At 39.7% G+C, this 14360-nt stretch overlaps 1 protein-coding gene across 2 annotated transcripts in view; it reads left to right on the plus strand.

The window, feature by feature from the left end:
* The window catches only part of SLC12A2 (solute carrier family 12 member 2), a 2115502-nt gene that overhangs the window by 1506113 nt on the left and 595029 nt on the right, over positions 1-14360 (plus strand). For both annotated transcript variants that reach the window (XM_044060802.1, XM_044060801.1), the window contains exon 16: positions 11238-11349. In XM_044060802.1, coding sequence (XP_043916737.1) covers positions 11238-11349 — 112 coding nt within the window. The remainder of the gene's footprint in view (positions 1-11237; positions 11350-14360) is intronic.

Below are 14360 nucleotides of genomic sequence, written 5' to 3' on the forward strand. Positions count from 1 at the left end.
GCTGGTTGGCGGGGAGGGTAGTAATGCTGAGGACTGGCCGTACTATCCTCAGTCAGTGTTCGATAAAAGTTAAAACATGAGATATAACAAGGCTGTGCATTGGATAAAGCTTTCTCTCACAAATTCAGTTCTTGAGACTGTTTTGAACTACTTGTGAGGTCTTCTTTTAGTATTAAGGGATTGACACGTAACACCCACTGGATGCCACAAGAGAGGAACACAAGAAGTGCACCCCAGGCAGCCCTTTGGGATGTTGTAGCTGACTTGACTGCAGTGAGTGCCCAGAGAATGACCTCACTTGGCTATCTCATTTGATATGATTACTAGAGTTCTCCAGCAAGTGTTTGATGGTTGTGCTGTAGATTGAAGAGGCTGCTTCTCTGGCTTCCTTCTAAGTCAAGGAAGACCCACTGACTAAAGTTGAGGAGACACCTTTGGGCCCTCCTGCTCCATGCAGACCCATGGATATTGTCTACATTTATATGCATATATACACAGACCATCATTACTGCATGTACTGCCCACCTTTATCAGTTACTCCTATTTGAAAAACAAGGTTTAGGTCATCTTGGCTAGTAGTTCAGTAAAGTTTGTGATCACTATTACTGCTGCATTTGTTGAGAAGTATTGTTTAAAGAACAGGTGTGATTAAGGGAGAAGCCCACATTAGAGTTACTAGCTTTTCAGAGTTTGGCAGTATATTGTGAAAAATATACTAAAAAATGCAAATGTCTTTACATCTTAGAAGGAGAAATATTGTATGTCTGTAAATGTTACACTAAACTATAGTAATGAAGTTGGAATGGCTCACTTTTTTAAATGCCATACTGTAAATTGTGGGACCCTGATTACCTGAAAAATAAACCAATAATTTAATAATAAAAAGCACATTGAGATTTGCAAAGGAGATTTGCACTCTACTCCTCATCTCAGTATGTGGGCTGCAACCCATATCTGTACTGAAATGTAATAACTGCAAGAGAGCTGCACCTCAGAGGAACGTTGGTACCACAGCCTTGGACTTTAGAATACATTCCCCCATATTCACAGATGTGTTTCCACTGTTATGTAGGTAGCAGTTAGTCACTGGTACTTCAGCAAACAGCAGTTTGGAACATTTTAATGTGATTAAAAATACATTTCTATATCAGCAACTTTATTTTTTGTAGTCAAATTAAGAAAAAGATAAATGTCTATATTGTCTTCTGTGACTGTATGCTGGAGGCACCAGTGACTTAAGAGCAGAACAACAGCTCATACCACCCTCTATCACCTCTGAGATAGAGACAGGAAAAGAGAGCATGAGACTCGTTAAGTTGTTGCAGACATGACCTTGGGGTGTGGGGGATTGTGTAAAACCTGTATAATTGGTTCATTATTTTACCAACCCCTATCATCCATTTGAATCTGCATGAAAATCTGACAGTGGTCATTGAAACCCACTCTTAGATAAGCAGACCCTGTTTCTTCCTTTTCCTGTAAAAAGCTTAAGCCACTAACCTCCATTCTAAAAGCCTCTGTGATGTTTCTTGGCAGGTTGGTGATGTGTAGCAACATACATTGGATATGTACATTTTATGTACTTGTACATGTTAATTTAAGCATGACTTTTTTCTGTTGACATTCATCAGAACACTACATTTTTTGTGATTATGGATTTATTCTCGAAGTTTGTGTAGTGGGAGGAATTCTCTGGCCAGATTTAAATTTTCTGAGACAGCAGTAGCAAAACACAGTGGCTTTCACTCACTTTTCCAGTCTCCCCTACTCTTTTAGATACTGTAATTGTTTTTAATAGAGGTATAATCCTATAACATTCTTTTTCAAAATGCCTTTATCTGATATTTTACCAGTGTTTGTCCATACAGGATTTTCATGCTACTACTATCCACTTTTTCAAATACAAGAACAATGATTATCTGTGTAATCTGTAAAACATGTTTACAGATATTAAGCTCAGTAACCATGATTTAATGAGCATTTCTTTATCAGGCAGCCAAGCTTTGTTGAGTAACATGCGACTTTCCAAAAAGGAAGTCTCTGCGACTTGTAGGTATATCAGCAAAATGTGAGGATCTCCCAGGACCCCTAAGGACATCCATGTATGCCAACAAAGTAGGAGGATCTCTCAGACCCCGAGTATGCAGTGATAAAAGTTAAACTTCCATTAATGTGAGACGCACGCTGATAGGAAAAGGACTTTGTATTGTTGGTATTTGTGTGTGTTTATATGTGGGTGGGGTAATAAAGCTTTTACTGAGTGAAACTACTGGAAGACTAAAATGTTATATGTTGAAACAGCTTGCTGATTTTGGAATGCCTGCTTTATTATTCCTTATGCCTAGCTACAGTTCTTAATAAATACACCTGTGACTGACAATGTAAACAACAAATGGAGAAAAGCAATAAACTGCTCTGGATCCTTAAGTGTGATGTACTCTGTATTATTATGATGGCTTTTCAATCTTTATCTGTATTTGACAAAAACTTAAAATGACGAATGATTATTTCAATGATATTTATCTCTCTTCTATTAACTGCATTTTAACATCTTCATTGAGTGTCATGCAGCAGATTCTTATAGTAGGTCCCCAAAGATTATCAGGGTTGTAAGAATTCACTGAGATTTCTCGCTTAAAGTCACAGAGTGATAGAGCTTCGACTTGCAACCCAGGCAGCTGGTATTAAATTACTGGCCCTGACATTAGAGGAGCCAAACAGGAAATGAGAGGAGATGGCCAACTCGCCCTCTCATGGAGAGGGGGAGGGGTTGTGCATACATCTCTCTCACTAGTAGAGAGAGAGAGCAGCACTCATGCTTCAGGGAAGGGCAGGGCTTCTAGAAGTAAATTCCTTTACAAAAGTTAGGGGGACCTTCCCGCTTTTGCTGACATCCCATTGCAAGACCCTCCCCCCATGGATATGGATAGGTTAAAAAAAATGTTCAAACCACTCGCATTGCTTCTTGGATGACCACTCCTGTCAGTTAGCTCTCACCTGGTGATTGGAGCAAATGAGCTGATGGACTTTGAGAGGAAGGCAACAGGGGCAAAAAGTCACAAAAAAAGGCTTTGAGATGACTGGGCTTGTGGCATTAAGGTAGTTTGCCTGTGCTGTAGAGAGTTGTTTCCTTTTCTTATACAAGGAAGAGGGGGGGTCTCAAGCGTGACTTGACTTTCTGATCCTCACTCTAATGCCTTGGGAATACCTTCTGGTACACCAATTTTTGGTTGGACCTGTTTGGCAAAGTACAGATGAGATGCTGTCTTAAACTTCGAAAGATTTTCATTAGACAAATGATGAGACGAAGAGTGAAACTGCCTTTATATTCTTGACTTTATTAGCAGGAAACATCCTTTCTGGTCAAGAAGAATCAGAAGTCAAACTGAAAAATTTCATTGCACCCATTAAGAAATATATTTTGCTGGATAACTTTTGGTAGAGCTTTTGAATTTATTTTTAGTAGCTGTTAAACAACACTAGAACAACTTTAGGCTTGGCTCCTTATGTTATCTTGTACTCATTACCAATGGGAACGTTCCCTTAAATTCTGATGAACAGTAAATGCTGATTTGCATGTCATCCCCTCAAGAATATTATATGTACTGAGGCTGCATTTCAGGTTTGGCTTTCATTTTTCTCTTACTTCTCTCTCCATTTATTCTGTTACTGTCTTCAGTCCATTTCAAGGTGTTGGGAGAAACTAGAAAATTAAACCTTTCTAGGATACCAGTTTTGTTGTGAGGTGAGGCGGGGGGGTGTAAGTGTCCATGTATTTGCAGACATTTGGGATGATTGCCACTTCACTTAGTCCACTTGTCCAAACTTGTGCACCCTTTGAAAACCCATGCAGACATTGCAGAGAAGGAACCTAAGCTGAGGACCAAACTGAAGAATAAAGTGTATGGTGACAGCAATGGCAAGTCTTGCACCACTAGCAGATTTTTTTATATTGTCACACTCAGCCTCCCTCAAACCAAAGACAAGCTACCCTTCCATCCCTTTGTTGCAGTATTCTTTAGTATACTGTCTAGATGTTAGGCTATCCTCTGCAGGATATCCGAAATACAAAGCCTTTACACCTTCCAGGTGTTGTACATCAGACAAATATCGTATGTGTAAGGTGTGAAGTATGTATTTGACATGTGGAGCCTAATCCTCCGAACCTCTTTGCTGCCATTCTGAATGCAGCTATTGAATTTAGTCTGTATATCATCTGGCAAGCTGGTTTGTCTACAGAGCCTATTACAGATAAGTGCCCTGTTGGGGTCCCTTCCTTTCCTTTTTTCTCCTCATAGTTTTTCATGTCATCCAGGAAGTGGAAATGTGAGTGTGGGTGGTAGACTGCAGGTTCTCATAAACAGAGGCACTAGTAGTGCCTTTTTTGTTTAGGTGCTATGCACAACCATACACAATGTGATATCTGCCAGGCTTTTGTCCCCAAGACACTCCAGAACCATTTGTCTTTTCTTTCTGTTTAGCCTGGAAAACTAACATCTAAAGTTATTGACCCAGGGTATCATGGCAAAATCCTCCCACCCCAAAGTTCAGTCTCCTCCTTAAGAAAAAGCTAAAAGGGCTCATTCTGAATCTGGAGCTCATTCTGAATCTGCTGCTGTCCATTCTCCAGTGGATGTCTCTCTCGAGTTGAATGAAGAACCCAAAGACCAGCCACTGTTAACATCATTTCCCCTCTGCTGTGAGCCATTTTATGGTCAACATGGAACTGCCTACCACATCCCTGCTGAGGCTCTGCATAAGTTTGGCACAGAAGAGGGGGAACCATAGCTGATTATATCTGAAGGGCCTAGGGGGATTCCCCAAATTTTAGTCAGGTAAGACATGCCAGGAGGGCTCTGAGCCTCCTAGATTTGGCAGGGCTGATGTTCCTTTCAAAACCTTAAAGAAATGAGAAACTAAACATCTGGCCACTGTAGCTTAGAATCCTCAGAGTGGCAGGACTTTACTCAAGAGCTATTTACTGGCCCTCATGGCTCTGAAGCCTCCACAGGGATTGTCTGCCCCTGCTGCTACAGCTCCCTGGTAATCCACCCAACCTAAGAGTTTTATGGATTCTGCTGCTTCTAATGAGGAGTTGGATTCTGGTGAAGAATCCTTAGTATACTCTTCAAAGATGCACTCTCCTTTGGCCTTGGGATCTGATGAAAAGGATTCTTTGTCCCAGAATTCTCCTTTTGAAGAATTACCTCTTGGGGATACAGTGGTCTGGATTTTGGAAAACTTTAAAAGGGATTGTTCCCAAGTATCAGAGGTTCAAAACATGTATTATGAACTTTTACAAATGGACTCATTCAAACCTTCTGCAGTTGCTCCAGTCTTTGCTGCCATGTGGGACACTTACAGCAGCTTCTCAGGCTTCTGACTTAACACCTTCAACATTCCTTCCTTCAGGATGTTTTCTTTTCAGACCCTTTGCCCATTTTGTTTCCCCAGGCTTTTTCTAGTCTCCCTAGCTTTGAGTGACACTTAACCTCTATATTCCAATTCACCCCTATTCAGGAAATGTTTACATTTGTCTTTTTCTTCCTTTCATTATCAGTTCTGTGCGTTATCTTTTGGTCTTTCTGCAGCTCCAGATGGTGTTTACCAAATGTCTAACCCTTGTGGTAGCTTTCTGCAGACTTCAGGGAATTCAAATATTCCCTTATCTGGATGATCATCTGATTCAAGCCTCCTCTCAGCAGCTTCTGTTTCAGAATCTGCACTTCAGTATGCTTCTCCCATGCAGTGTGGGATTCGCTTTCAATCTCAAGTCATTGTTGACTCCCTCTCAGGACCAAGTGTTTTAGGTTGCAGAATTTAGACCTCCAATGCTGGCTTATTTTCGGTCTCCCAAGGTCCTCACCTTTACTTATTTCCATTCCCTTTTCCAGTTCTTCCTGCAAGAGAATTTAACAGAGCCCTTTGGCCAAGCTCCACATGAGACAATTCCAGTGGTATCTCAAGACTGTTGGCTTCAATACTGCCACCCTCTGCAGTTTTCAGTCCCACTTTTATTCCGGACTCCAATTCTTCTTCCACTGGTGGGTTCAGAAGATCCCCCCCTCTAAATCCAGATCTGCCTTTTCAGGTTCCTCTTACTACTCAAGAGCTGTACACAGATGCTTCCATTCAAGGTCAGGGAGCTTCCTTCATCTATCCACAACCCCCTTTTCCCAGTTTTGTACGCGATTGTCACTTCAAGAGGGGCAATCATATCTAGAGCTAAGGTTTACACCGCCGGGTAGCTAGTCCTGCCATGGTACTTCCTCCACACCATACATTCACCCGCTGACTCACACCTATGGCTAATTTAGTGTGTCCAGTCCACCTACTGCATGCCTTCGGAATGTGGAAAGAAACTGGATCACCCAGAGGAAACCCACATGAACACAGGGAGAACATACAGACTCTGCATGAATGGCACCCAATCCTAGAATCGAATTGGGTAACCCTTTGCTGTGAAGCAACAACACTATGCACTGTGCCACCCCCTCTAACAATCTGAAAGTCTAAGGTCTTTGGTCTTAACAAGTGGCAGACTACATCCATGTCAAAGATGAGAGCTTTAATCCTAGCTCCTCAGGCCTTTCACACACACACACAGAGTTCCAGGTCCTTTGAAGGTTTTTATGGACAGTACCACAGTTGTGTGGTACATCAACAGGCAAGGGACACAAAGTCTTACCTTCTTTGCAGGCTAGCTCTTCAGGCTTGGGATTTTGCAACCTGTCATCTTTTGGTTCTTCAGGTAGTTTACATCTCTTCAGAGCACAATCTAGTGGCAGTCTCTGTGCAGGTCCAGGACACATCCTTCAGAATGGATGCTTTACAGAGAGGAGTCTCTTGCTGTTATGCATCTGTGGGGAGCAGCACCAGCAGAACTTTTTGCATCCCCCCCTGAACAAGCAACTTCCCCAGTATTGTTCCAGAGTTCCAAGTCCATTGGATTGCAAAGTGAATGCCATGGCTTTTTCTTGGAAGAGGATGTTCCTGTATGCCTATCCTCCTCTTGTTTACTTCCTAGGGTCTTTCACAAGATCATGTGGGACACTCAGAATCTTTTTAGTGAATCCCTTTTGGACCAGACAGCACTCCTTCCCCTTTCTTTTTCACCTGGCCAGAGTCACTCATTACAAGTTACCTCACAGGATAGATCTTCCCACACAAGACAAGGGATCTCTCTCTCAATAAATAAAACCAACAATGAGGTGACAAAACACTGCTGCTGCAGAATAAACTTTAATATTAAAAATAAACTTTAATATTAAAGAATAGCTAATAAGTCATTAGTTATGTTTGAAGCATCCTAGTTCGACACACAAGCGCTTACATTACTTTATTATTTTTGTATTGTGATTTTAATATTAAAGTTTATTCAGTCGTGACCATGTTTGTCACCTTATGTTTAGTTTTATTTATTGATTTTGTTTTTCTTTGAGGTGCTTTGCTGTCTGACCTTTGTGCAGTTTGTCTTGATCTCTCTTTCACCCTCACTTGTCCACACTTCATCTGGCACTTTGGGTTATAGGGTTTTTCAGGCACCAATTTTCTGAGAACATGCTTCAAATTTTGCAGGAGGCCAGAAAACCCACTACTAGGAAATACTATGTGGTTAAATGGAAGACATTTTCTATTTGGTGCCTCAAGCATGACCAGGACCCTTTTTCTGCGGGGTTACTTACGGTCCTTATTTGTGTGAATTGTTCAAGACTGGTTTGGCATATTCATCTGTTTAAACCTCATTTGCTAGCCATTTCTGCCCGTGTACCATCAAATAAACCCTTGTTTTCCAATTTAAGTCAAACAGTTCCTAAAAGGTGTCCTTCATATCAGGCCTCCAAGAAAGCCTATTCCTCCTCCTTTGGACCTAAATTCTGCTCTTAAAAAAATGACTCTGTCCCCTTTTGAGTCTGCCTTTTCTTCCTTGCAACATTGTACTTTGAAGATTGGATTGTTGGTGGCTGTTTTATCCAGAGGGTGTTTGAACTCCAAGCCCACATGGTGGTTTTTCCTTTTTTGTTTTTTATCACAAGGACAGTGCTTCTCTTCATACCATTCCTTCTTTTACACACAAGGTGGTTAATTTGTCCCTGAATCAGTCTGTTCATCTTCTGTTCCTTTTTTCCTTCTCCACAGTGTGCTAGTGAGAAGGTACTGCACAACTTGGATTTACATAGACAGCTCTGATAAGACGTGCATCAGAAAAATCTGTGCAACTTATTTCCTTTCATGCCAGGAAGTTGGGTTTGGTGGTGTTATAAGCAAACCATCTTCTCCTGGATCTCTAAGGACTTTTTTGTTTGTTTTTTTCATGGCAAACAGCTTTCCATTCTGTGTGTACTCATTCATCCAGGGCAGTAACCTCTTTTGGTGCTTTTTTCAAGGTTCTAGATACTAGAGCCATCTTGAAAGCTGTTGTTTAATTTTCTGTCTACCCTTTTTCCAAACCTTACAAGTTGGATATCATTTCTAGGGCCAGGGCAGGATTTGCCAGAGCTATTCTTCATGGGTTTGTGGAGGGCTCTTTTCCGCCTTCCCTCCTACCTTGCTTTCCAATAGTGTTTGTACTTTCCCAGATGTAAAGAATACTGCAACAGTGATAAGGAAGGACATAGTACAGGTGTGTAAGATCTTACCAAACCAGTAGATTACTTTCTCACTGTTGCAGTATATGGTCACTCCCTCCTGCCCCCTTTTCTTTTTCTGTTGCCCTACTTCTGGCTGAGGGGTTTTCGCTTAACATCCCCATCTCCTGTTTCCTTTCATGGATGGGCATGTCATTGTTTCTCTGGGAGGGTTGCTCTGGTTCTCCTGGGGCACTTCAGTTCTGAGGATAAGGCATTCATATGTCACATATCTCACTTATGGTTGTTTGATGTACAAAGCCTGAAAAGTGTAAAGGCTTTGGTATGCTCTCTGGACGTTAGGCTATCCTTACCAGCATATCCCAAATATAAAAGTAGGACATCTAGTATTAAGATAATAATCTTACACAATTGCACTTCATTCTCCCCTAGATATTAAAAAAATACTTTGACATTTCACTTACAAAAATTAATACAGGTAATAGTTTGGTCTTCCCTTTCAAGATAATGCATTTTACTGAAGCAGTCTTGACCCTTCCTCAAGCACATTCGAGAAAAAAAAAAAGATTTAGTTTAGTATACTCTTCATTTACTGTTGATTTGCAGTGAATACATTCATTAACTGATATTCCTATTTTGCTTAGCCTTCGCAAAAAATGACCAGAATTTTAATGTTTTAAATGTGCAGCACTTGCAAACTAGCATGGGTCTCCTCTGAAATGAGACTAAACTAATCAGGAAGGCTAACCTCACCATTTCATAAATGCTGTTAGGGCAGTTAAAAAATATATCTCCATGTCATTTTGAGATTTTTCAGCTACTTGCATTGTGACAGCAAATTGTGCCTCTTTGCTTGGGTTTCTTTTTCTTGTTTTTTCTCGCTGCTTAAAAACTTCTAGCACATGGAATGTCGAGTCATCAGGGAAGCATTTTGCTGCATACATGTTATGCATATGTAGAATTTTTCGAACTGTTATGAAGTTGGGTTTTAGTGGGTGCTTGTCAGGTATTTTGATTCACTTAGTTCATGCACATTTCTGAATTTCATTTTCCCCAAACCACAGAATACATTATTTGGGTTTCCTAGTTTCATTTAAGTTCTGTTGTCAGAACAGTCTTAACTTCAGCTGGAACCTCTGAAATGTGAACTACGATCATTGTGTGTAATAAACCAAGTTATGCTCGTATTATATCTCAACAAAAATCTACAAATAAAATGTCTGACACTACTTTCTGTAATTGAAAAATAATAGTCCTGTCCTTGTGTTTGGTGGTAGAAATGCATACAGTTCTTTTGGTTCCAATATCGATATGATTGAGAACAAGAACTTGATGCAGGGGAAGAATGGCACCGTACGGATGCAAAAAGGGCTTATTCTTCTGCCTTCCTCACCTTAACTATGATTTTTTTTAGCTTGTACTGCTTATCTTTAATATAGTTTCACCAAATAAACAACTGAGAAATAAGTTCCCGTAAAATTAACTTTTACAATGTTTGTGCTTACTGCCTGTGTTAAGTGCATTTAACAATTTCTTCAAAGTTGTCTTCAGATTGATAAGTGGATTTGAAAGGGAATAAAAACTATCTATTTACCTCATGAAGTGGGCAGATAATGGGTGAAACAAGGGGTCTCATGATTTGCTGTTAACAGTAAATTGCTGTGTCCATTTTTTGCCTTGTTCTAAAGGTGATGGCAAACTTATTGTGTTGGAGGAGGGTGTAAGAAATGATTTTGCAGATCACGCTACCAAAATAAGTGTAATAGATTACTGTGTTGTTATTTTTTTTCTTGGCATAGGTTCATAATATTTTGGTTTGTTTGTGCCATTGCTCCTGCTGATACCACTTTTCAGCCATCTACCTCAGCTCAGAGTAGAATGAAAGTAAAATCTGTCATCTCAGGAAATGCATTTTGAGGGCAGCAACGTGGCCTTTCTATAAATCAGACTGCTGTTTAGCCACTTATTTGCTTCAATTAATTGGCTTATGCCCAATAATCTGTTCATTGTAGAAGCTGCATGGACTAAGCTGCAGAAATGTCACTGGTGGCCATCTGGGCAGCGCAGTGGTGCAGCGGTTAATGTTGCTACCTTCACAGCAAGAGGTTTTCCTATTTGATTCTCGACTGGGGTGCCTTCTGTGTGAAGTCTGCTTGTCCTCCCTTTGTTCGCATGGGTTTCCCCCCACATTCCAAAGACGTGTGTGGAACATTTCTCCCCGGGCCTCCGCTGAAGGTAGGCTGTGTCCTACTTGGACTTTTCCGGTCAACAAAATGTTAAATAAGTAAATTGATCTTGTAGATGTCCATGCTTTAATCCCGCCTCAGGTTTTCCCCCTGCAACTTAATTTCATTCATGTGAATCATCTTGTATACCTCCATATAGGACCATATACAGAGTTTTTCTGGCCATGAGAGCCCTGTGTGACAGCAGGTGCTTGCATCTCATTTCTCTGAGGAACTGTTCTGCTGTTTCTGTCTTTGTACTGATGTTCTCTCCCCGTTAATATTGTGCAATTAATGTATATTGGGCTAAGGGAGCGTAAGTGTAGAGGTGTAGTGCAGTTTTGTAATGACACATGAAGTAACAAAATGTGATGTAGCTAGCTAATAAATTCTGATTGCTCCTTTATTTTTTATTTCCTATTAGGCCTCAATGTCTTGTTTTAACTGGTGCCCCCAGCTCACGTCCAGTACTACTTCATCTGGTCCATTCCTTTACAAAGAATGTTGGTATGATGATTTGTGGCCATGTGCATATGGTAAGTACAGCTGTGTCTGTGTCATAGTTGCACATTATAGTATTTTTTTAACTTTCTGAATAACGGTCATTTCGGCATATGTGATTAGAAACTGTGTTGTATAAAATAAACTGTCATTTAGAAGCTGTAAAGTTCAGGTCATGGAATGTGAATAAATGATATGGAAGGGAAATTAAAGTTAATAAAGCTAAATTAATCAAAAGGCTGAGACTATGTGAACTGGAAAGATAAAGAGAAGAGGAAAAGAGCAGTGCTTACGTATTTAAGATTTCACATAGAAAACAGTGAAAAGTGTGTGTGCGCTCGCAAGTGGCAGTGTATGTGGCACAGATGCAGTCACAGTAGTATGCCTACTCAGGTGGTAGTAGGAATACAAGTATATATCTAACAAGGTGGTGGTAGAAATAACTAAGCATGTGGCAAGACACAATGGATATAGCTTTGCATTTCTGAGCATATATAGGAAGTAGTAGTCTGAGACACGTACTTGAAATAGTTTAGAAGTCTGTAGAAAATAATGAGAAATTAATAGCTGAAAAAGTGTTTACAAAGGCAGAAGATTTGCTGTAAGAAAAATCAGGCAGCAGAATGACAGTCCAAATGGTGTTTCATGCCTGAGACTATAGGAGTAGTTTCTGGACACTAAGATTTTATTTTTATTAGGTTGATGGAGTACCCTTGAATACAAAAGAAAGTCAGTGCCTTGGTTTTGAGATAGTGGAATTAGGGAAAATGATTTTAAGTGTTTGTTCAACACCCTAAGTCCAAGGGCAAAGGATGCAGATTATATTATTTCAGTACCTACATCCCTTTAAATGTGAATTGATGGTATTGTTATATGTATAAAAATCAACATCTGCTGTATCACACTTCAGAAAAGGACAAACACATGACTTGTGGTTCGCTGTTGGAAAAGTCCTCTAAATGGAGGAATGATAATGGGAGGGCCCTTTTGTTCTGCAAAGAAAGGTGTAGCTTTGTACATTTATGTTTACATGTGGATGGGACAGTGTGACGTAACTAGATTCTTGTGGAAAGCAAGAGATTGACAAGGGAACATCTCTTAAAGGACAGCACCAACCTATTGTCATATGTCTTATCAGAGTTTTTTTTCCCCTTCAGTCCAGTCCTCAGAGTGCTATATACAAAGAAGATATGATTGAAGTCTGTTTTCTGTCTGAAGCTGTTTTTTGTCACTTCTCTACCCACCAGATTACCTTTGGAATCTGATATTGATTTCTAGTGTTTGTATCATCATCTTTGATGCCATGTTGGGAGTTTGAATAAGGTGAGATAACTGCGTCTCAGATTTTTAAAACATTAAGTAAGCATAATCAGGCAAGTCACACTTTCTGACTACTGGGTCGTTAAAAGCTTTAAATATCGGCAATGAATTTTAATCAGTTCCGTGTGTGTGTGATCAGATGCTGGTAATTATTTTCACACCATATTAAATGTTGCTTGAAACTACAATTCTGAGTTTGAACAAAACCATCCCCAAACAACTTTATTGCTATTATGCAAACATTCTTGTTTCTATTTTCCTATTTCCCAAATTCCGTCCAACATTTAGCATAACTCCCAGCAAACACTCGCATCCCATACTGCTTTGCACTATATCCATTCTAAACAGACCATCTCCCTAATAGTACCTATTATTCTACATTTCAACTTCTTTCCACAAATAAACCCTTACTACCTCCTATCTTAACTACATCCTTATTCTCTGTCCTCTCAAACCCCTCTATTTCTTACAGTTCAGAAACATAAGAGAAGATAGCAGGACAGCCTGCCTTTCTGCATAGAAAATACTTCCTTCTTACTATCTTCTACCAGCATTCAGACTCCACCACCACTAAATATTCTGCATCCCTACAACACCTTGCTTCCTACTTGATCCCTGCTTCCCCACAACCTACAACTTATCCCCTATTCTTCTCCTCCCACTGAGCCATCTCTCATCCTACCATGACTCAATATATCTCAACATCTCTCCAACTCTGTCCCATCCACTTATCCATACTTCCACCCTAAATTCTGCACACATATTACCCCAAATACACACTGATTTAACTCTATTTCAACTCAACTCAAATCAAAATAAACTAAATTATGGGGTAAAATACTCTTCAAAAAACAAGAATCAATAATACCCCGATATACTAATATCCTCTTAGGAGAAACCATTCATTCTAATCCTGGCCCCATCTATCACAACCAACATCAAGACAATTCTCTTTCACACACATCTCTAACTCCACAATGGTCAACCACCCACCCCAGTAGTCTAACTTTTGCCATCATAAATATTAGAAGCGTAAGAATTAAAACTACTGAACTACGTATCCTGATTACCCAACACAAGCTTAATATTCTGCTTATAAGTGGAACTTGGTTTCAACACAGCATAAACAAATCTGAAAGTAACCCCCCCTTCTTATAATATCCATATATTATAAAAAGGAAAGGTGGTGGTATTGCTTTAATATTTCCCAACAGCTACCACATTTCCTTCTGCAACAACCAATATCAAAATTAAATTCATAGAGCTTCTTATTACATTCCTGAAAATAAACAAATATTTATTACGATCCTTTGCATCTCTCCTGGTGATGATACAGCTACACTGGATGATATATTACTATGAAAATCCATCACAATTCCACAAGATAAAATATTATTACTAGGTGATCTCAATATCAATTAGTTAAATATAATCCATAACTCCCTACATCCAGCATGAACTTGTATGGTTTCACACAACTAATTAATAGCCCCATACATTATAACATGACAGCAAACTCCTTATTAGACTGGGTCCTTGTATCAAACCCTAGTAAACAACAAGACATCTTGCACATCCATTTAAACAACCTGTTTATAAACCAACACAAAACCTGTCAAAGTTTAACCCATAAATATTTAATTCTGTCCTATTCTATTAACTGGAACATCCCAAAAATATTCCCCTTAGATGATTCTGAAAATGAGTTCAGTACAGCTTTCTTAAA

The sequence above is a fragment of the Protopterus annectens genome, chromosome 2.part0 (assembly GCF_019279795.1).
Source record: "Protopterus annectens isolate FY-2018-M chromosome 2.part0, PAN1.0, whole genome shotgun sequence".
Lineage (NCBI taxonomy): Eukaryota > Metazoa > Chordata > Ceratodontiformes > Protopteridae > Protopterus > Protopterus annectens.